The sequence below is a fragment of the Sciurus carolinensis genome, chromosome 2, assembly GCF_902686445.1.
Source record: "Sciurus carolinensis chromosome 2, mSciCar1.2, whole genome shotgun sequence".
NCBI lineage: Eukaryota > Metazoa > Chordata > Mammalia > Rodentia > Sciuridae > Sciurus > Sciurus carolinensis.
In genome coordinates this window covers 52583115-52604785 of record NC_062214.1, presented here as the reverse complement: position 1 = coordinate 52604785, position 21671 = coordinate 52583115, and the positions used below count along the sequence as shown (strand labels likewise).

The 21671-nt window shown below is 36.1% G+C and overlaps 1 protein-coding gene across 4 annotated transcripts in view; it reads left to right on the top strand.

Moving 5' to 3' along the window:
* Sh3gl3 (SH3 domain containing GRB2 like 3, endophilin A3) overlaps positions 1-21671 on the top strand; it is a 142408-nt gene that overhangs the window by 71504 nt on the left and 49233 nt on the right. For 3 of the 4 annotated variants that reach the window (XM_047542394.1, XM_047542395.1, XM_047542396.1), the window contains 2 exons: positions 11377-11445; positions 18830-18902. In XM_047542394.1, coding sequence (XP_047398350.1) covers positions 11377-11445; positions 18830-18902 — 142 coding nt within the window. The other variant, XM_047542397.1, reaches the window with a different exon arrangement.

Here is a 21671-nt window from a genome sequence, read left to right as displayed (position 1 = left end):
TGAACTGTTTTCCAAAATATTTATACCAATGTATTCTCTTACCAATAGTGTTGTGAAGTGTTCTAGTTGTTCCATTAGTTCTTGGAAACGCTTATGTTGTTGTTGTCTTCATTGTTGTTTTAAAATAATTTTATTCTGGTAGAGGCATCTCATTGTGGTTTAATTTGCATTTCTGTGATGATAATAGACAAAAACATTTTTATGTACTTATTGGCTATTTTGATATTGTCTTAGTGCATTTGGACTGCTACAACAAAAATATCAAAGAGCGGTTTAAGAAACAGCCATCTATTTCTCATAATTCTAGAGACTGTGGTGTCCAAGGTTAAGGCAATGGCAGAGCCAGTGTCTGGTGAGGACCTGTCTCATGGTTGATAAATTCTGTCTTCCCTCTGTGTCCTCACAAGGTCCTTTAATAAGGGCCACTAGTCCCATTTAACCTAATCACCTGGCAAAGATGCCACCTCCTAATACTATTATATGGAAGATTGGGATTTCAACATTGGTTTTTTTTTTTTTTTGGTACTTCTAGGAGTTAAACCCAGGGCCTTGCACATCTAGGCAAGTGCTCTGCCACTGAGTTGTACACTGGGCTGTTTATCAAGGCTGATAACCTTGATAGCAACAGGGAATAAAATGATTCAAGGATGCATTTTAGGTTTTATGAAGTTGGTCTCTAGATTTTAGGCCTTCAGAGATGAATGAAAATCTCAGGTGTTTACCAAGGTATCTCTTTATTGGGCTAGTCTAAACTCCAGTGTTTGTCTCTTGATCACTCTGATAGTGCAAAAAACTCTCCTTAAGTCTTTAACCTTTTAGCAGCATCTTTGTGCTGGTTTCCTCAGTGTCTTGCTTGGTGTATAGGCAAGGAATTGTCAAAAGCCTTGAGAGGAAATTGAAACATAGCCCATCAGGCTTACTTCTTTATGTTTCTCTCTCTCTTTTTTTTTTTTTCCAGAAATTTGGCCTCATTTATTTCCTGGTTTCCTTGGTTACGGTGCATACTGCTTTTCCTTTCACACAGTGTAGTGAGACTGCTGCAAGTTCCAGTCTGCAGCTTTCTGCTCAGACTTTCTGTTCCTTGTCTCAAGACAGAAAATTCTCCAAAGGAAAAAAGCAACTTAAAAATATATGGCTCTCCTCAGTATATTTCTTTTCCTCCTGATCCTGGCCCCTCAGATTCTGGCTGCCTTGGTTGTTCTGATGCTCTCAGAGATATTTTTAAAATTAAAAAATTTGAAAATAGTTTAGACTTAATAAAAATTAAAAGAGTAGCACAGAGCCCTCCATACAACTTCCACCCATCTTTCCCTAATGTTAACAACATACAAATAACTTTAACTATTTGTACTTAAAATTGAGTATTGCCATATTCTCTGAGCTGATAAAAGCAGAGCATGACTGCTAACTGGTTGAAAGAAAAAACAAAGGTGTCAGTAGAGAGAGTAAAATTTTTGGTGCAGGGTTTCTCAAAATGTGTTCCTTAGGATATTGCTCCTTGGAGATTTGTCTTCATCTTAGACATTTCACATGGCTATTATGGTTTGGATCTTTAATGTTCTCCAAAAGGTAATGTATTAGGCAATGCAGGAATTTTCAGAGGTGAAATGATTAGACTATGAGAGTTGTAACATAATCAATGGATTAATCCATTTTATGGGTTAATAATTTGAGTGGACTACTAGGTGAAAACTGTAGGCAGGTGGGGTGTGGCTAGACGAAGTAAGTCACTGGGGGTGTACCCTTGGATTATATGACTATCTCTTGCTCTCTCTGTGCTTCTTGACTGCCATGAGCTGAGCAGCTTTCCTCTGCCATGCCCTTTTGCAAGATGTTCCGCCTCACTTCAGGCCCAGAGCAATGGACAGAACTTCTGAAACTGAGCCCAAAACAGATTTTTTTTTTTTTTTTTTTCTGCTTTAAGTTGTCCTCATCGAGTCTTTTGGTCACAGTGATGAAATCTGACTTAATACACAAGGCCAAATGAGTGTGGGCAGTGCTACATCTGATACATGCCCCCTTGGAAATCCAGAGGTGCCTATTAGCATTTTAAAGCCTCTGAAAGTTTGTTTTTCTGTTTTTTGTTTTTGTTTTAATAAAAAAGTCTAATTTTGTTTCCCTGTGTTTCCAAACTTATGTGGTCAAGAACTGTTCTTTTCTTTTTACCTGACCCTTACATCCTGCAGAACTATTGTTTTGGGTTTTTTTTTTTTGTTTTGTTTTGTTTTGTTTTGGTACACATATGCAAAAATACTATTTTGGAGCTATTTTTTAAATCCTGAGTTACAAATTTTACTTTTTTACATTTTCTCCTAGGTTATAGCTTTCTTGCTCTTTAATTTCTTGCTTCATAAGAGGGAAGAGGATGGAGAAGCCCAGATTTCTTTGAAACAGATATTTGCACAAGAAGGTGGCCTAGGCTCCGTTAACATTTAGCATCAAAACCCCACCATATCTAAATGAAAAACCAAATGGAAAAGCTTCATGTTTCCCATGCAGATTTCTTTTATGATTTATCATTTCCCTCTTGTAGTTGAAAAAAAGTTTTGGTTTTGATTTTGTTTCCTATTAATGACACATTTGTAGACACCAAGAAGTAGATGTTAATTGAGGATTTTTATCTCTCACTCCAGCTGAAGGCCTCTTGAGATAGGTCTCATTTGCAGCATAGACTCTCTTTTCCACTAGAGGAAAATCACATGTGTCACATTGACTAGCCACACGTTTGTATTTTAATTTGCAACTTTTGTTTAGTGAGCCTAAATCAGATGTAAGATTCGTGATGGGGAAGCTAAATAGGGGAGGGCAGCTTATGTTTGAAGCTGAAGAAGGTAGGAGAGTTTAAGAGTGAAATTTGACACTGTCCCCTAATCCAATTTGGTAGATAATGTGTATCCCTTGTCATGTTTTCACAAATCTCCCTTTCCACCTCTGGTTCTTGTCTTGACAGATCTTTCAGAAACTCATATCTGTTCATATCACTCACCTGCTTAAAAATTTCCATTGCCTACAGATTAAGTGCAGTCTAATGCTTGGACCCTGCCTTCTTGCCTAATTCTTCTCAGTTGGGGTCTGTCTTTTGCCTCAATTACCCTTATTGAGTTATGCTGTTTGCTTATGATATCCATTAAGTCATGTCTTTGCCTGTTTCTCCCTGCTAGAGGTGCCAGTTCTCCTTTCATCTCCCTGATAAACTCCATATATTGTTCTAGGCTCTGTTCTGTAACTTTCTTAGCACCTTTTCTCTTATAATTTTCTTCTTCCTGTATGGGTTCTAATGGTAAATTCTGCATCTCTCTATTGTGGAATAGTGCTTATCTCATGATGTTATGGCTTCTTATTTATATTTCTGCTTCTCCATGGGCCTGTGAACAGTTAGAATATAGAGAATGATCCTTGTATCTATAGCATACCATATTGGCACAGTTGGTAGACATTCTAACTTTGGAAATTGAATGTTTCAAAATTGGAATGAATGACAGTGTGTTGGTTTGAAATAGTAAGTTGAAAAAATTTTCAAGTATTTAAGTTCATTCATTTATTTCTTTAATGGTGTATTGTAACTGTACATAATAGTGGAATTTGTTATGTCATATTTGTTACATGCAAATAACATAATTTGACCAATATCCTTCCCCTGTATGTAACTTCCTTTCCCCTCCCCTTCTCCTTCTGATCTATTTGCTCTACTTTATTAATCTTCCTTTCATTATTATTGTTACTGTTATTTTAATTAGTACATTATCATTACATATGTAGGTGAGATTCATTGTGGTATATTTGTACGTGGACGTAGCATAATTCGGTACTTTTACTGACTCCCATAGGTTTTAATATATAGTATTTTATTATTAAATTAAAAATTTGTTTTGTAATTTTTGTTAGGTCTTCCTTTAGAATCCATTGTTACTTAGGACATAGCTCTAAAGTTTTGTGCCTATAATTTTTACTATTGATTCTTAATATATTATTAAAACAAGAACAACAAAACCAAACAAACATGTTCTTATAGTATTGATAGATTTTGTGATTTGGTACATGGTCAGCTTTTGTAATGTTCTCTATACTTGCAAAGAAAATGCATTTTCTGTTTATTGACTGGAGGAATATTTATGCAAATGGGCATATTTGGTCAGGGTTATTATTTTGGGCATTTGAGTCATCTATATCCTTTTCAATTCTTTTTATCATGTTTGATGTGTTAGTTTTCTGATGGAATTGTATTAATTCTGCTACAATTGTGAATTGGTCAGTTTCAGTATTTCAGGTTTTTTAAACCTTATTTTGCAACTTAATTGCTTTTTTCAACATTTTTATTGGCACATTGTAGTTATACCTAATAATATAGCTATATTGTAGTTATACATAATGGTGGGATTTGCATACAATATAACAATAGCCAATATACTCTCCAGCACTTCTCCCTCCTTTCCCTCCTCCCACTCCTTTGCCCCTTTCTTCTATTCTACTGATCTCCCTTTGATTTTTATAAGATCCATCCCCCCATTTTCTTTGCCATTTTCCTCTCAAGCTTCCACATATGAGTGAAAACATAGGACCCTTGACCTGAGTTTGGCTTATTTTGCTTAACATAATGCTCTCAAGGTCCATCCATTTTCCTGCCAATGATATAGTTTCATCATCTTTATGGCTGAATAAACTCCATTGTGTATGTATACCACATCTTCTTTTTTCATTCATCCATTGATGGACACCTTATCTGATTCTGTAGTTTGGCTATAGTGAATTGTGCTGCTAGAAACATGGGTATGCATGTATCTGTATAGTATGATGATTTTAATTCTTTAGGATAAATACTGAGGAGTGGTGTAGCTGGATCATATGGTATTCTAATCCTAGTCTTTTGAGGAACCTCCATACTGATTTCCATAGTGGTTTTACTAATATGCAATCCCACCAACAGAGTAAAAGTGTTACTTTCCTCCACATCCTGTCTAGCATTTATTATTGTCTATATTCTTGATGACTGCCATTATGACTGGAATGAAATGGAACCTCAGTATAGTTTTGATTTGCATTTCCCTAATTGCTAATGATGTTAAATATTTTTTCATATATTTGTTGACCATTCATAGTGTTTCTTTTGAGAAGTATCTGTTCAGTTCATTTGCCCATTTATTAATTGGGATTTTTTTAGTTCAATATATATTCTGGATATTAATCCTCTGACAGAAGAATAGCTAGCAATGATTTCCTTCCATTCTGTAGACTCTCTTCACATTCTTGTTTCCTTTGCTGTGCAGAAGTTGTTGTTTTTTTAAATTTTATGTCAACCCATTTATTAACTCTTGGCATTATTTCCTGAGCTTTAGGATTCAGAAAGTTGTTGCCTGATAAGTGATGAATCTTCAGAAAGAGAAGTTAGGAAAACTACCCATTCACAATATCCTCGAAAAAAATAAAATACTTGGGAATCAATCTCACAAAAGAGGTGAAAGACCTCTACAATGAGAACTACAGAACACTAAAGAAAGAAATTAAAGAAAACCTTAGAAGATGGAAAGATCTCCCATGTTCTTGGATAGGAAGAATTAATATTGTCAAAATGGCCATACTACCAAAAGTGCTATACAGATTCAATGCAATTCCAATTAAAATCCCAATGACATATCTCACAGAAATAGAGCAAACAATCATGAAATTCATTTGGAAGAACAAGAAACCCAGAATAGCTAAGGCAATCCTTAGCAGGAAGAGTGAAGCAGAGGGTATTGCAATACCAGAACTTCAACTATACTACAAAGCAATAGTAACAAAAATGGCATGGTATTGGTACCAAAATTGACAGGTAGATCAATGGTACAGAATAGAGGACACGGACACAAACCCAAATAAATACAATTTTCTCACACTAGACAAAGGCGCCAAGGATATGCAATGGAGAAAAGATAGCCTCTTCAAAAATGGTGCTGGGAAAACTGGAAATCCATATGCAACAGAATGAAACTAAACCCCTATCTCTCACCCTGCACAAAACTCAACTCAAAATAGATCAAGGACCTTGGAATCAGACCAGAGACCCTTTATCTTATAGAAGAAAAGGTAGGGCCAAATCTTCAACATGTCGGCCTAGGATCAGACTTCCTCAACAGGACTCCCATAGCACAAGAAATAAAAATAAGAATCAACAACTGGGATAGATTCAAACTAAATAGCTTTCTCTCAGCAAAGGAAACTATCAGCAATGTGAAGAAAGAGCCTACAAAGTGGGAGAAAATCTTTGCCACTCATACTTCAGAGAGAGCACTAATTTCTAGAATATATAAAGAACTCAAAAAACTCTACACCAAGAATACAAATAATCCAATCAACAAATGGGCTAAGGAAATGAACAGACACTTCACAGAAGATCTACAAGCAATCAACAGATATATGAAAAAATGTTCAACACCTCTAGTAATAAGAGAAATGCAAATCAAAACTACCCTAAGATTCCATCTCACCCCAATTAGAAGGGCGATTATCAAGAATACAAGCAACAGTAGGTGTTGGAGAGGATGTGGGGAAAATGGTACACTCATACATTGCTGGTGGGGCTGCAAATTAGTGCAGACACTCTGGAAAGCAGTGTGGAGATTCCTTAGAAAACTTGGAATGGAACCATCATTTGACCCAGCTATCCCACTCCTCAGCCTATATCCAAAGGACTTAAAATCAGCATACAGAGATACAGCCACAACGATGTTCATAGCTGCTCATTCACAATAGCCAGATTGTGGAACCAACCTAGATGCCCTTCAATTGATGAATGGATAAAGAAACTGTGGTACATATATACAATGGAATATTACTCAGCCATAAAGAACAATAAAATTATGGCATTTGCAGGCAAATGGATGCAGTTGGAGAATATCATGCTAAGTGAGATTAAACCAATCGCAAAAAAACAAAGGACAAATGATCTCACTGATAAGCGGATGATGACACATATAAAGGGTGGGAAGGGGGCAAGAATGGAGGAAGGAGGGACTCTATAGAGGGATAAGAGGGGTGGGAGGGTGGGGGGGAGAAAAAAATAACAGAATGAATCAAAAACTATTACCCTAAGGTAAATGTATGATTACACAAATGGTATGCCTCTACTTCATGTACAAACGGAGAAACAAGATGTATCCCATTTGTTTACAATAAAAATGAATTTAAAAAGATTATCATTTACTATTAATATACTATAAATAAAAGTTATCCCTTCACTTACCCATTTTAGTAATTCTAAGCATATAAAAACCAGTCATTGGCATCTTCTTTTACAAAGTTATTTTCATTAGGAGTGAATTCACATTATACTATGTGATTTTTGTAGGCTCTCTCTCTTGGTGTTTTGTTGTATCCTTGTTTCTTAGAATTTAGATCAGGATGAATTTTAACTTGGAGGGTTATCTTTTTGTTGCCTTTAGCACCTCTGTTCTTATGTCTCTAGTGATTCTACTTCCTTACACCTGGCTTCCTGAGGCTTTTATGAGGAACAGTGGCCTCTTCTGCGGTTGTAGACATTTGGGTCTATCCACATAGCTGGGTGGTGTGTGACTTAATTGATTCTTTGTACTTTAGTCTCCTTGGGCATGCAGATCGCCAAATTTGGTAGCATCAGACTGTGGTTTATATCTGGGTTGTTTTTTCCAGCCTCATCTTCCTTCTTATCCCCTGCCCTTAAGTAGAACTTGAGTTCAAACTATTGTCTCATGGAGCACTTATAGACACCTCCCTGTTAACCCAATAGGAACCAAATTGCTAGCTGCCATAACCAGTGTGCAGACAAGAAGCCCAAAGGACCCACATTTCACCTTTGATAACCATGTTGCATTTCTGATCATTTTCAGGTCCACAAAAAAGTTTATTCTGTTTTTGAGCATTACTTATCCTTCTAATTTTCTTTTTTGCTATTTAATCTATCATTTCTGGAGCATAGAATGCATCAAATTTGAATTTACATAGTCATTTTCATCAAAGGTAGAAGCTTGAATATTTATATTTAGGCTTCAACACCTAAAAGATATAATCTTGTAACCCTGGGATGGGGCTAGGGGTCCTGTAGGGATCACACCTGTCCTTTTCATCTATATTCCAAGCTCCTGTCAGGGGACCTTGCACAAGGTAGATACACAACAAACAGTATTTGTTGAATGATGAAGTATAAAATATAGTCAAATGGCCTAAATAGCTAACATCATAGGTGCATTTATATTTATTCTCTCAAAACAGCTATTAGTTAGTTGTTAGTGAAGACTTAAGCAACTTTGTGAGACCCTGTCTCAAAATTAAAAATTAAAAGGACTGGGGATGTGACTGAGTGGTAAAGTGCCCCTGGGTTCAATCTCCAGCACCAAAAACAAACAAATAAACAAACAAAAAACAAAAGCTACACATCAGTCAAGAATTTATTTATTTATTTATTTATTTATTTATTTTTTTTTTTTTGCAATGATGTTTATTTTTTTTCCTTCCCCCCACCCCTCCTACCCCTCTTTTCCCTCTATACAGTCCTTCTTTCCTTCATTCTTACCACTCTTCTTATCCCTAACTCTAAACCTAACCCTAAACCTAATGCTAACCCCTCCCACCCCCATTATATGTCCTCATCCGCTTATCAGCGAGATCATTCGTCCTTTAGTTTTTTGAGATTGGCTTATCTCACTTAGCATGGTATTCTCCAATTTCATCCATTTGCCTACAAATGCCATAATTTTATCATTCTTCATTGCGGAGTAATATTCCATTGTATATATAGAAATAAAAAAATAAAAGGTCCCAACCCTAACCTGTGACTTTTGTTAAAAATGAACCCGTGTGTTATCTCTTTCCAAACAAGAAAGGAGTATTGATCTCACTTGTTTCTGTTCTTGTAAACTAGAAACACCCCTCTTTCTATGAGGCACTCTGCCTTTCGAAAATAGAACAAATTTAACCTGAACAAATGAGAACTACTGATTCAGATTTAAGAGGTTTCAGGTGTAATTTTCAATGGTAAAGAGATTTTTAACTGAATATTTAAAAACAAGGATATGTGCCTGGGCTTATGTGGTTCTGAGAGTAAGAGGAAATGATGGGCAATGGTGTCAGTCTTCTTTTGCTGCATAATACACTACCCTAAAGCATGGTGACTTAAAGCAAAAGTCATTTATTTAGTGCAAGTTTCTGTGGGTGAGCAATTTGGGCTGGTTGCACTGAGTGGATCTGCCTGCGATCTTGATTCAGCTTGCTCATCTGTAGGCTGCCAGCTGCCCAGGAAACTGGGGGTTTGATGATCTGAGATTGCTGTGTTGGGATGGTTTATCTCTGCTCCACTGGTCTTTCATGCTCCCCCAGCTAGTGTATTCACATGACATTGATTATAGTAACCCTCAGAGAGTGAGCAGAAAAATCTATGAAGTTTCTTTCTAGCTCTAAAGTTAGAGTCCAAACTCAATATTCACAATGTGGCTTACACTGCATTGCACTGACTAAAGCAAGTTGAGGATGGAGCAGTAGGCTCTCAGTGAGATGAATTTCAAAGTATGGGGGCCATTTCTACAAACTACTGTGGCAACAAAATGTGAAGGGAATGGTTTTGTGACTTTCATTAGATTCTCAGATTATGAACTCTGAAGTTAAAAATATTTCAGATGATTTCACTACTGAACTATAACAGCAAAAATGTTTAAAACATTGCTTGGTGTATGCCAATGAGAATCTTGATGGGTCCCACTGAAGGTCATAACTTGACCTGAAAAATTAAGATCATCTATGTATCACTTACCTTCTGAGGAGTAAACCATCCCAGAACTTCAGGGTTTAAAACAATACCATTTATCATGCTTATGATTCTATGGATCTGATGAGGCTGGTCCAGCTGGGCTCTGTCATGTTCAGGCAGGCCAGTTGATGGCTCCCATCTTGGGATCAAATGGTTGTCTTGATGGGTGCCAGGCCACTTCTCCCTCAAGAGCAGATTGGTCAGAGAGTTCACAGAGTGGCAGCAGAGTTTCAGAGGGACAAGTAGAAGCATACCAAGTCTCCTTGGGCCTAGCTAGGAGGAATCAAAACAAGGCACAGGCCCAACCCAGATAAGAGAGGAGAGCAGCTCTAGGGAGGATGGAGAAACCTGGCCATTCTTATATTCTTCCATATCTACTCTTTTCAAGAAAATTCTTATCATACCTCAAATTTAAGTTAGACACTTATTCTCCCCCATTAAATAGTGATATTCTGTCTGTAGTAGTAGTGCACATAGTAGGAGAAACCACACTTGCCTTTAAAACAACCTATAATCCTTTTGCCAATCACGATCCCTAACTATAGTTTCTAAGCTTACATTAATGTTTTAAAGGCACAAACAAATTATGTTGATGTAGTTTTCTAAAGGAAAAGATTTAACATATTTTCTTCCTCTATTTCATCCTCCTTGTTCTTTAATCCAATCCCACTGGGGCCAGAGTTGCTTTTCTTAAAGGGTTCTCTAACTACATTGTGCTTGATGAGGAATCTTTAGGGACTTCTTAATCACAGCTTGGGATGGTGTGATCTGGCCCCTGTCTAGAGTTCAGATTTTATTTTCCTCCATTCACCTTTGAGCACCAATGTTGACAGTTCAACAGAATTCCTTGCTGTTTCTTGAACACATTAACCCGACACCAGTGGTTCTCAGTTGTCTGAAGGCATTTTTAGTTGCCACAATGGTGTGTGTGTACTACTGGCATTTAGTGGGTGGAGACCAGGGGTTTGCACAGCACAGCCCCCACAACAGAGAATTATCAGGTCCAAATATCAACAGTGCTGGGACTGAGAAAATCACCCTACCCATCCCTGTCTCTGGTTCTTTTCTTCCATTCTGCCTCATCCTGTAAGGCCTTTCCTTCAGTGCTGCAGATTGAAATGTCCCATGTCCTTAAAAAGCCAGCTTAAATGAAAATGTTCTAGGAAATGGGTCTGGATGACTCACCAGTGCTGTGGGCTTCAGAGTACTTTCTGTACATCGCTGAAGTACCTACCACTTAGCATGTTAATTATAATTTATATCTAGTACTATTATTTTAAATTGTTCTCATCCCTCCCTTGGACTTTAGTTGAATGTTAGTGCATTAACTCTTTTGCTGAACTGCTTATTTCTGGATGAAAAATCCCCTATTTTATCTTTATTTATATTAGAGCACCTACCGTGTGCTTTACACACGGCAGGTGTCTAATAAGTCAAGACCAAGGAAATAAGAAACGTGTGTCTTCCCATGCCCTTAGATATGGTGACTCTAACAGCAATTTTCATGAAGACTTAGATTTAAAATAAAAAACGAACAAGTTAAATCAGAGTTTTGTTTTTAATAATTCAGGCAAAAAACTATGATAAATTATTGTACAATGCACCTGTGTTTATTTCTGCAGCTATTTAGTGAAAAAATAAGTGGTGCTGAAGGAACGAAGCTAGATGACGAATTTTTGGACATGGAAAGGGTAAGAGAGCATTTTTCTTTACTTGCATTTCTGTTGGTTTGTTTTTCCACATTTTAAATTTTTTATTTTTATTTTTTTAGTTGTCAATGGTCCTTTATTTTATTTAAATGTGGTGCTGAGAATCAAACCAAGTGCCTCACACATACTAGGCAAGCACTCTACCACTGAGCTACAACCCCAGCCGGTTTTTTTTTCCCATTTTTTATTGGTACATTATAGTTGTACATAATAATGGGATTTATTGTTACATATTCATACACACACAATATAACAACATAATTTGGCCAAGTATTACTCCCCTGCACTTCCCCCGCTCCTCCCCATTTTCCATGCCCTAGGTCCTTTCCTGTACTCTACTGATCTCCTTTTGATTTTTCATGAGATCCTCCCCTCCACCTTTGTTTTCCTTTTTCTTCTCTAGCTTCCACATGTGAGAGAAAATATATGACCCTTAACCTTCTGAGTTTGGCTTATTTTGCTTCATAATGCTCTCAAGTTCCACCCATTTTCCTGAAAATGATATAACTTCATTCTCTATGACTGAATAAAATTCCGTTATGTATATATACACCACATTTTCTTTATTCATTTATCCATCAATGGACACCTAGTCTGGTTCCATAGTTTAGCTGTTTTAAATTGTGTGTAAACATGGTTATGCACGTATCACTGTAGTATAATAACTTTAATTCTTTAGGATAGATATTGAGGAGTTATATAGCTGGGTCATATGGTGGTTCTATTTCTAGTGTTTTGAAGAACCTCCATACTAATTTCTGTAGTGGTTATACTAGGCATTAGACCAGAGACCATACTAGAAGAAAATGTAGACCCAACTTTCCATCATGTCGGCTTAGGAACCAACTTCCTCAAAAAGACTCTAGTAAAATCAAGAATCAATAAATGGGATGGCAACAAACTTGAAAGCTTCTTCATGGCAAAGTAAACCATCAAGAATGTGAAGAGAGAACTTACAGAATGAGAGAAAATCTTTGACACCTGCACCTCAGGTAAAGCATTAATCTCCAGGATATATAAAGAACTCAAAAAACTTAACACCAAAAAACAAACAAAACAAACAAACAAACAAACAACAAAAACAAAACAAAACAAAAAAACCCAATCAGTAAATGAGGAAAGAACTGAACAGGCACTTCACAGAAGAGGAAATATGAGTGGTCAACAAATATATGAAGAAATATTTAACATCTCAGCAATTAGAGAAATGCAAATTAAAACTACTCTAAGATTTCATCTCACTCCAGTCAGAATGGCAATTGTCAAAAATATAAGTAACAATAAATGTTGACAAGGATGTGGGGAAAAGGTACACTCGAACATTACTGGTGGGACTGCAAATTGGTATAACCACTCTGGAAAGCAGCGTGGAGATTCCTCAGAAAACTTGGAATGGGGGGCTGGGGAGATAGCTCAGTCAGTAGAGTGCTTGCCTTGCAAGGCACAAGGCCCTGGGTTTGATCTCCAGCACCACAAAAAAAAAAAAACCAAAAAACTTGGAATGGAACCACCATTTGACTTAGTTATCTCACTCCTTGGTAAATACCCAAAGGACTTAAAATCGGCATACTACAGTAATGCCACATCAAATTTTATAGCAGCTAAATTCAGAATCACTAAGCTATGGAACCAGCCTAGGTGCCCTTCAACAGATGAATGAATAAAGAAAATGTATATATACACAATGGAATATTACTCAGCCATTAAGAGAAGTGAAATTATGGCATTTGCCAGTAAATAGTTGGAACGGAAGACTATCAAAAAAACCAAAGTCTAAATGTTCTCTCTGTTATGAGACTGATAACACACAGTTGTGGTGGGAGGGAAGAATATAAGTTCAGTGGAGTAGACAAAGGGGAATGAAAGGAATGAAGGGGACATGGGAATAGGAAAGATAGTAGAATGAATTGGACATAACTTTCCTATGTCCATATATGAATAAATGACCAGTGTAACTCTACATCATGTACATTCACAAGAATGGGATCCTAATTAGAATAAGTTATAATCCAGTATGTATAATATGCCAAATATACTCTGCTATAATGTATATCTGAAAAGAACAGATTAAAAATGAATAAATATAAATAAGCAAAAAAAAGAAATATAATCCCAAAAGTATTTTTAAAGTTTATTTTTGTAAAGAAAAATAAACTGTGGAACATATGCAAAAAATAAATAAATAAATAAAATAAAGAAAAAACAAAAAATCCTACCAACAATGTAAAAGTGTTCCTTTTCCTCCACCTCCTCTCCAGCATTTATTATTGATTTTATTCTTGATGGCTGCCATTATGACTGGAGTGACATAAGATCTCAAAATAGTTTTGATTTGCATTTCCCTAGATACTAATGATGTTGAACATTTTTCATATGTTTGTTGGCCATTTGTATTTCTTATTTTGAAAAGTTTGTTTAGTTCATTTCCCATTTATTAATTGGATTTTTTGGTGTTAAGTTTTTTGAGTTCATTATGTATTCTGGATATTAATTCTCTGTTGGAAGAGTAGCTAGCAAAGATTTTCTCCCATTCTATAAGGTTCTTTAAAAGAACGTTTTAACAATATCAGAAACTGACTTTTGCTGTGATGTGAGACATACTGCTACTGTACAGGATGTTTACATATAGGCATGGATGGTATAATCCAGAAGGCAACACATTCACACTTCCAAATTCCAGACTTCCTTGAACCACCTCCAGTCTAGGCAGGCAGAGGAAGGAAATGGGATGTGGCTAATTGGTTCCCTCTAGTGGCCATAAATCAGAATGCACAAAAGATGGGTCATCTTGCAGGTACTGCAAGTAATTGTCCTTATGTATCCTGAAGAATCAAAATCTATTTCTGGAACAAGACCTTTCAAATATATATCAACTCATTTACTGTAGTATTTTGTACCTATATGTTGCAGCAGCTGCATAGAAAATAACTTTTGTCCTAGTTTTGCCATTAGAGCTAGCAGTATGAACTTTGATAAGCTTATTTCATTTTTTCTCAATTGTGACATGAAAGGTGATAATGTGTGTTCTGCTTGCCTCATGTTATGTTGCAAAAATTATGCAGAATATTAATGTGTTTGCAATAACTTAGAAAAATATAAGAAACTTGGTACAAAAATGATTGTAACACGATCAAGAGAAGATTGTATAATTTCTATCCTCTAACGTGTTTCCTGGTCAGTTGTGTAAAGGCAGACGTGGGAGCACTTAGTTTCCTTTCCCTTTGTCTTGAACTCTTTAAACAGTACCCTTGTTCTAATAATTAGACTCCCAAGATGAGAGGGAGAAGAAAAAGGAAAGCTTTTATCCTCAGGCATTACATAAGACCAGCCTGCAGCAGGTAGGAGAGATGTCAGCAGGTGCTGGGGAAGGAACCTCTTCAGGATACCTTGGCCCTGCACAGCTTGTCCTCTAGGGAGTTCCCTGTTTTCTGAATGAGAGGTATTAAGTTTCTAGAAATGTTAATGCCTTGAAGGGAAAAGCTTATTTTGGTTTTGATTTTGAAAAAAAATAATTTCTGCAAATGGAGGGTCATGGAAATATTTTCACATCATTGACATACCTGAAATTGCTTTTAAAAAAATCTCTTGATATATAAAGATTGTATTTGTTACTAACAAAATGATTCAATTGAAATGTTAAATTTAAAAGCATATTTCAGGAGTTATAGTTGTAGTCAATGGACCAAGATCCCTCTCGTTTATCTCCTTTTCCCTCCAGAAATCCCAGCAAGTAGCAGAATAAATATAAAATCTATTATCTGTTTTATTTCAACAGTGAAAAGCATGAAAATATATAACTGTGACCAGACATTTTAAGGACTTCCTGGAACAGATACATTAGATAGTATATCAGATTCACCTAAAATACCACATAGAAATTATAAAAGTAATGGAAAAAAATACCCCATAAAAATTGTTGACCATACAAAAATTGAGGAGCAATAGTAACATCAAAGCAAAATTTGATGCAAAAAAAGCATTGAATGGAAAAGAGCTTTGCTAAAAAATTAAGAAAATGAAGTCAATGTAGTCTATCAAGGGATGATAATAGTCATAAATCATTTTGCACCACATAAAATAGCATCTAAATTTGTAAGATAAAGCTGTCAGAAGTACATGGAAAACTGACAAAAATCAGAATAGAGGACATCACATACCTCTGTCATAACATAACAGATTAAATTGGCTCATGGAAGATTTACATACAATATAGTTATTAATTTTGATTATAAATAAATAGAGACATCTGCATTTCCCAAATGGAAAACATATTCTCTTGGAACAATTACAATAACCAATCATGCATAGGGAAAGAAATCAATAAATTTTCCAAAGTAAAAATCATAGAACACAAATATTACAAGGAAGTAGTTTCCAAATTCTGAATGTTTGGAAATTCATAAACATGTAGAAATAATTCCTACTATAAAGAGGAAATGAAAAGTAAAATTACAGATTGGTCATGAGTGACAGAATTCTATATTTGTGCAATCCAAGGAACAGGAAAATAACAGGAAGCCATATCACTCTAGGTAGAAATTAGAAATCAATATGGTTAAAAAGAGAACTTAATAACATAAAAACAAGTAACAACAAAGAGACAGAAACAATAAGGCTAAGAGCTGTTCTTTTGAAAGCCATAAAATAATAAACTTCTACCAAGTGTGACCAAGAGGAAGAAAAGTAAAAAAACAAACAAAAACAAAAATTACATAAAGAAAAAGAAAGGGAATATTACCATTGGTAAAGGATTTTTTTTAAAGAATACCTAAATAGGGACTGGGGTTGTGACTCAGTGATAAGCACTTGCCTAGCATGTGTGAGGCACTGGGTTTGATCCTCAGCACCACATATAAATAAAATAAAGGTTCAGCTAAAAATTATTAAAAAAAAAAAAAAAAAAAAAGAATCCTAAGTATCCCTCAGACCCCAGGGCTGCTGGAGCCTTCTAAGTCAGAGCTGGGCCTGGGAGTCAATGACATAAGCTTTAGGACACCTCAGGGGCAAGATGACAACATTAAATGGAAATCCCAGATTTAATCAACCAACAAACATGCCTTTACACTCGATAGGCTTTTCAAAAATAATATTTACCTCTCTACTTCCTCTATTTTTCCTGATGGTTTGCCAAGATATTTGCATAACATTTTTTTAACCTAAGCACGCACACAGATTCTAAGACAGAAGTTTTGTTTTTGATTCTTTGCTTTTAAACTACGTGAGTTATTTTTTCAGTGTCCACCATGTTTAATGGGGATGCTTTGTTGTTGTAAAGGGTTTATTTGCAGTTTGATGCCTGGCTTGAGTTGGAAGCAGCTCTCGGCAAGGCCTATGAGGCACTGGCAAGTTTTGGGTCCTTTGTTTCTTGGCCTTTGAAAAATAAAGACCCAGAAAGATCTAAAGTAGAAACTATTCCCCTGCTAATTCCTCTCATTGTCATCTCTGAGGGGTACCTCTTATCTTCCTCATGGCTCTTCATGTCCAAAAAGGCTGAAAACATCAAATGGAGTACTCCAAATTGTGTTTTAATTAATATCTAATTGATTAAACTCATAAATCTACAGCTAATTTTTCTTAAACTTTGAGCTGAACTTATGAATCTAATTTACAGATTTAGTAATTTTAATATAAAATGATTTTTTCATCTTTAATTTAGGTTTCATTAACTCATAAGTTTAACAGATTAAATCCTTAAAAATTTGCTACATGAAGCAAATTCTAGATACTTCAAACCAAAATTACAAATGCAGCATGTTAAATTGCCTTAAATTTCACATCAAATCTAAAACAGGACTTTCTTAAGCACTTAAATTTCTTGTAACGCTAATAAAACATAAACATTTAAGTACTGGAGAGTGAAATTGGCCAAATTATGTTATATGCATGCATAAATAATATAACAATGAAGCCCACTATTATGTATAATTTTAGTGTGCACACACATACACACAAACCCATAAACATTTAGGTAATCAAATCCTCATAAAGATTCCAAGATCTTCACACACAGAGTATAACCAAAGAAATTCAATGTTTACAGTTTGTTACTAGACCAAACACACATAGGCACACCCACTCACACATACAGTGTATGAGTATCAGTGATGCTGCTTTGACTCATTTCTTGTCATTTCTGTACTAACTGTCCTTTTATCTTTTTCTAGTGTTCCAAATTTAGGCATTTAGCTAAGAGGGACAAGTACAATTCAGGCTGGATGACACTGCTTGATCGAAAACTTGTGACCCTGACTAGGTTGTAGTTTTTAAAATTACGAACATAAAACATTTTCCCCATTACAATTCACTCTGCAGCTGGCTGCCTTCTTTAGCAGAGCACTCTGGGCATCTTCCCAGTATACATACATCTTTTTTTTTTTGAACCCAGGGGAGCTTAACCACTGAGCCACATCCCCAGCCCTATTTTGTATTTTATTTAGAGACAGGCTCTTACTGAGTTGCTTAGCACCTAGCTTTTACTGACGCTGGCTTTGAACTCACAATCCTCCTGTCTCAGCCTCTTGAGCTGCTGGGATTACAGGCATGTGCCACCAGCCTGGGTTACATCTTTATTATTAATCTATTTTTCCCTATGACTAAAGAGTATTTCTTTATGTGGATGTTTTTACAATTTATCTAGTGAGTATATCCTGTTGATTGTAATTTATACTATTTTAAAATCTTAACACTACATTTTTTGTAGGCTATTAATGGTATAAAATAAAGCTATAGAAATTTGCATATTTAACTGTATTGTATGTCCTCTTATTAGTTCTCTGATAACTAACAATCAGAAAATCCAGGAATGGTTTCGCAAAAAGAAAAGATTCAATCTTAATCTGGCAGGTAGAACTTTGATGTTAATATCTTCTGACTGTAGCACAAATGAATATGTCTAGTTATAACACCAATGATTTATGATTCTTTTATTGTAGATTTCTGAGGTAGTTTCTAATATGAGTCATTGTTATGGTATCCTTACATAAGCATAGAAATTCAAGTTTGCCCAGCAGATGAGGAGAGATTGGCTCATGTCTCATCGTGGTATTGAGAGACCTCCAAGTCTATGCAGTCATTGAGTGAAGAGTAATGATTTTCCAAGTTCTGCACTATTATATTAATATTCATTTTAATGTTCAAAAGAAAAATAAATTAGTGTTCTCTAATGGCAGTAGGAGCAGGTGATGTTTCAACATTAAAAACCTAGAAATTGTTACCTCTCCCCAATGTTGCAAGCATTCATTTGGATTCAAATAATCATGATGTTGTTAGAAGTACTCAATTAATGACAATTACATCTCTATTTGTTCTTCTGAGAATTATCAATTTTTCAATTTACTAACATTTCTGTGTTTTGTCTTCTTTTAAGAAAATAGATGTTACCAATAAAGCCGTTGCAGAAATTCTTTCAAAAGCCACTGAATATCTTCAGCCAAATCCAGGTAATGTTAGAAAATGTCTTGAAATATTCTATTATTTATTTGTTGTCACGGATGCTACAACTCTCTATTTACTTGACATTTGATTGAAATAATGTCCCCCATGTCCAAATAATGAAATTCAGTTTTTAAAAGTTGACTCTTACAGGCCCAGTGGTTCACACCTATTAATCCCAGTGCCTCAGGAGGCTGAGGCAGAAGGATCACAAATTTGAGAATAGCCTGTGCAACTTAGCAAGATCCTGACTTAAAATAAATAAAAATAAAATTAAAAAGGATGTAGTGTACAGCACCACTGGATTCAATTTTCAGTATTAAAAAAAAAGAAAGAGAGAGAGAGAATGAAAGAAAGAAAAGAAAAAGAGAAAAGGAAAGAAAAAGAAAAGACTCTCCAATAACCAAAAGTAGTGGTAGTGAATCCTAGTTGGTGAGAAACAGAGAAGATACCTCTGCGGACTTTGGTTGGCATCATCTGGATGAAGTGTTGCTCTTAGCAATAAGGCAGTGCTAAACAAAGACATTTATGGGATGCTTCAGAAATCCACCAAACATTTTGTAAATGTTTCCTTATCTATTTCCTTTAAAAATAAAAAAAAGGTTCTCATCCTGTTCTAAAGGATCATGTTCTTCTATCATTTATATTAATTTGAAAGAAATTTCACATTATGACTCAAATGTTAAAGAAATGAGGTGTGTGAAACATGAAAAAACAGCGCAAGAAAGCGACCAGTCACATCTTTGGTGCAGGGGTCCCCGTGCAGCATTCCATGATGTGGTTTTCCTAAGAGACCAAAAGGGGGCACCCAAGCCTTGAGCTCTGTGGATTTCTCAAGCTGCCTTTTCTTTGTAGGAATTTATTTATGCGTGTAGTTACTGTGATTCTTTTGGCTATAGAATCGACACAGAGATAACTTTCTAAAAATATAGAAAGTGAAAATTTAAGAAAATAAATTTTATCGTATATCCAGGGAGGGCAGCAAGTGTAAAAAGTGCTTTAAAACTGTATTGATGATAGTAGCTTTAAAAACCATAACAATGTATCCATGACCTCATCAATTATTGAAGTGATGAGTTCCCTTTCCTGTATATCAGTCTACAAATGTTTAATAATTGTCTCCTCTGTGCTAGAGGCTTCCTGGGGTGCTGGAATACACTATCAGAGACTACATCATCAAGGAACTAACATGGGAAGAGGATAGGGAGGCACTTGCTAGCAATCAAAATGTCCACTGGCCAGTGATCTCTGGTCATTCCTGAAGAAGAGTAAGGAAGCCCTACCAGCTTCTAAAGCAGTCTAATGCCCTTCACTGGTACACACCACATCCACTCTAACAGTGAGAACAAGGGCCAACTGTATGTGTGTGTTGGGTGTGGTGGAGGAGTGAAGACTTTGGGCCTGAGGACCCAAAGGATGAGTGTTTTGAGGCTGAGACACATGGCTCTAAAGGCTGCCACTGTGAGTGTCTAAAGCCTCGCTATTCAAAGTGTGGTCAGTGGACCAGCACGATCCACGTACCCTAAGAGATTGCTGGAAACAGAATCTTAGGCTAACCCTAGATCTATTGAATCAGACTACATTTTAACAAGATCCTTGGATTATTTGAATATACAATGAAGTTTGAAAAGCACTGTCTAGAATGTATTAAAAATAAATATCTCAAATACCACAGCTAGTTTGTGTTTTACTGTCTTATCTGTAGAATGGAATTCCAAATTCTTAATTTGGTGTTCAACTAGCAGTCCCATTTACTCCATTGAGGTCTCTCATTTTTGCACTGTATTAATCTCTTTTTGGGTCAAAACAGCCAACTCCTTGGCCATTGATTATACCATAAGTGTTCCCTCTTCCATACTTTACTGATAGTATTTCCTGTGCATTTTAGGGGAATATTTCAGTCTTTCTCTAGCATATTGTCATCTTTTACTTTCCCTGCACCACCCCAAACTTTATTTTCATAATTACATAGCTTATATTCTGCCTCCCAATAACCAGGTGTGAGCTCCTTGAGGAGGTCATAAGCACAGTGTTGCACAGGACCAGGAATCAGTAAATACACGTTGCCTACATCAGAGGAAAGAAAAGTAAGAAGCAGTAACTGCCTATCACCTCCCTAGGGACAGGGAGCTGAGCTGTACCTGGGGGACTATCAGTGCAGGTCATTCCCATAGCAGAGATCTGTCTTTGCTTACTGGTTCTGCCTCTTGAGTATGTGTAGCCAACCTTCCCTGTGATCTTGCTGTGATCTGTTTGAACCAATTCTTGGAATTGGTTGGGTAAGGGTGTCAGTGACCAATTGGCAACTTGAACCACCCACTTCAGCAATTCTATTCTTTTTAAAAAATTATATATGTATATATATTAGTTGTTGATGGACCTTTATTTTATTCTTTTATTTATATGCAGTGCCGAGAATTGAACCCAGTGCTCACACATGCTAGGCAAGTGCTCTACCACTGAGCCACAACCCCCACCTGCAGCAAGTTTATTCTTAATTTGTATTTGGCCCCTAGGAAACAATGGTCTGCATAGGTATCAGTGTCTAACTTCAATTTGTTGGTAATTTCAAGCATTCCAAAGTGCATCACTGTGGGCGGTGCTTATCATAGCCACGCTTTCTTTTTATTTGGAGACAAAAGTATGTGCCATAATTTCTGTGTTCCACCACAGCTGTGCAACAATGTGCTTAATACCCACCTTGGTAAGGAGCCTAGAAAGTCATGTGAGAAAATGAAATAGGTCACAAAATCGCATGCCTCAGGTCTCTGGCATTT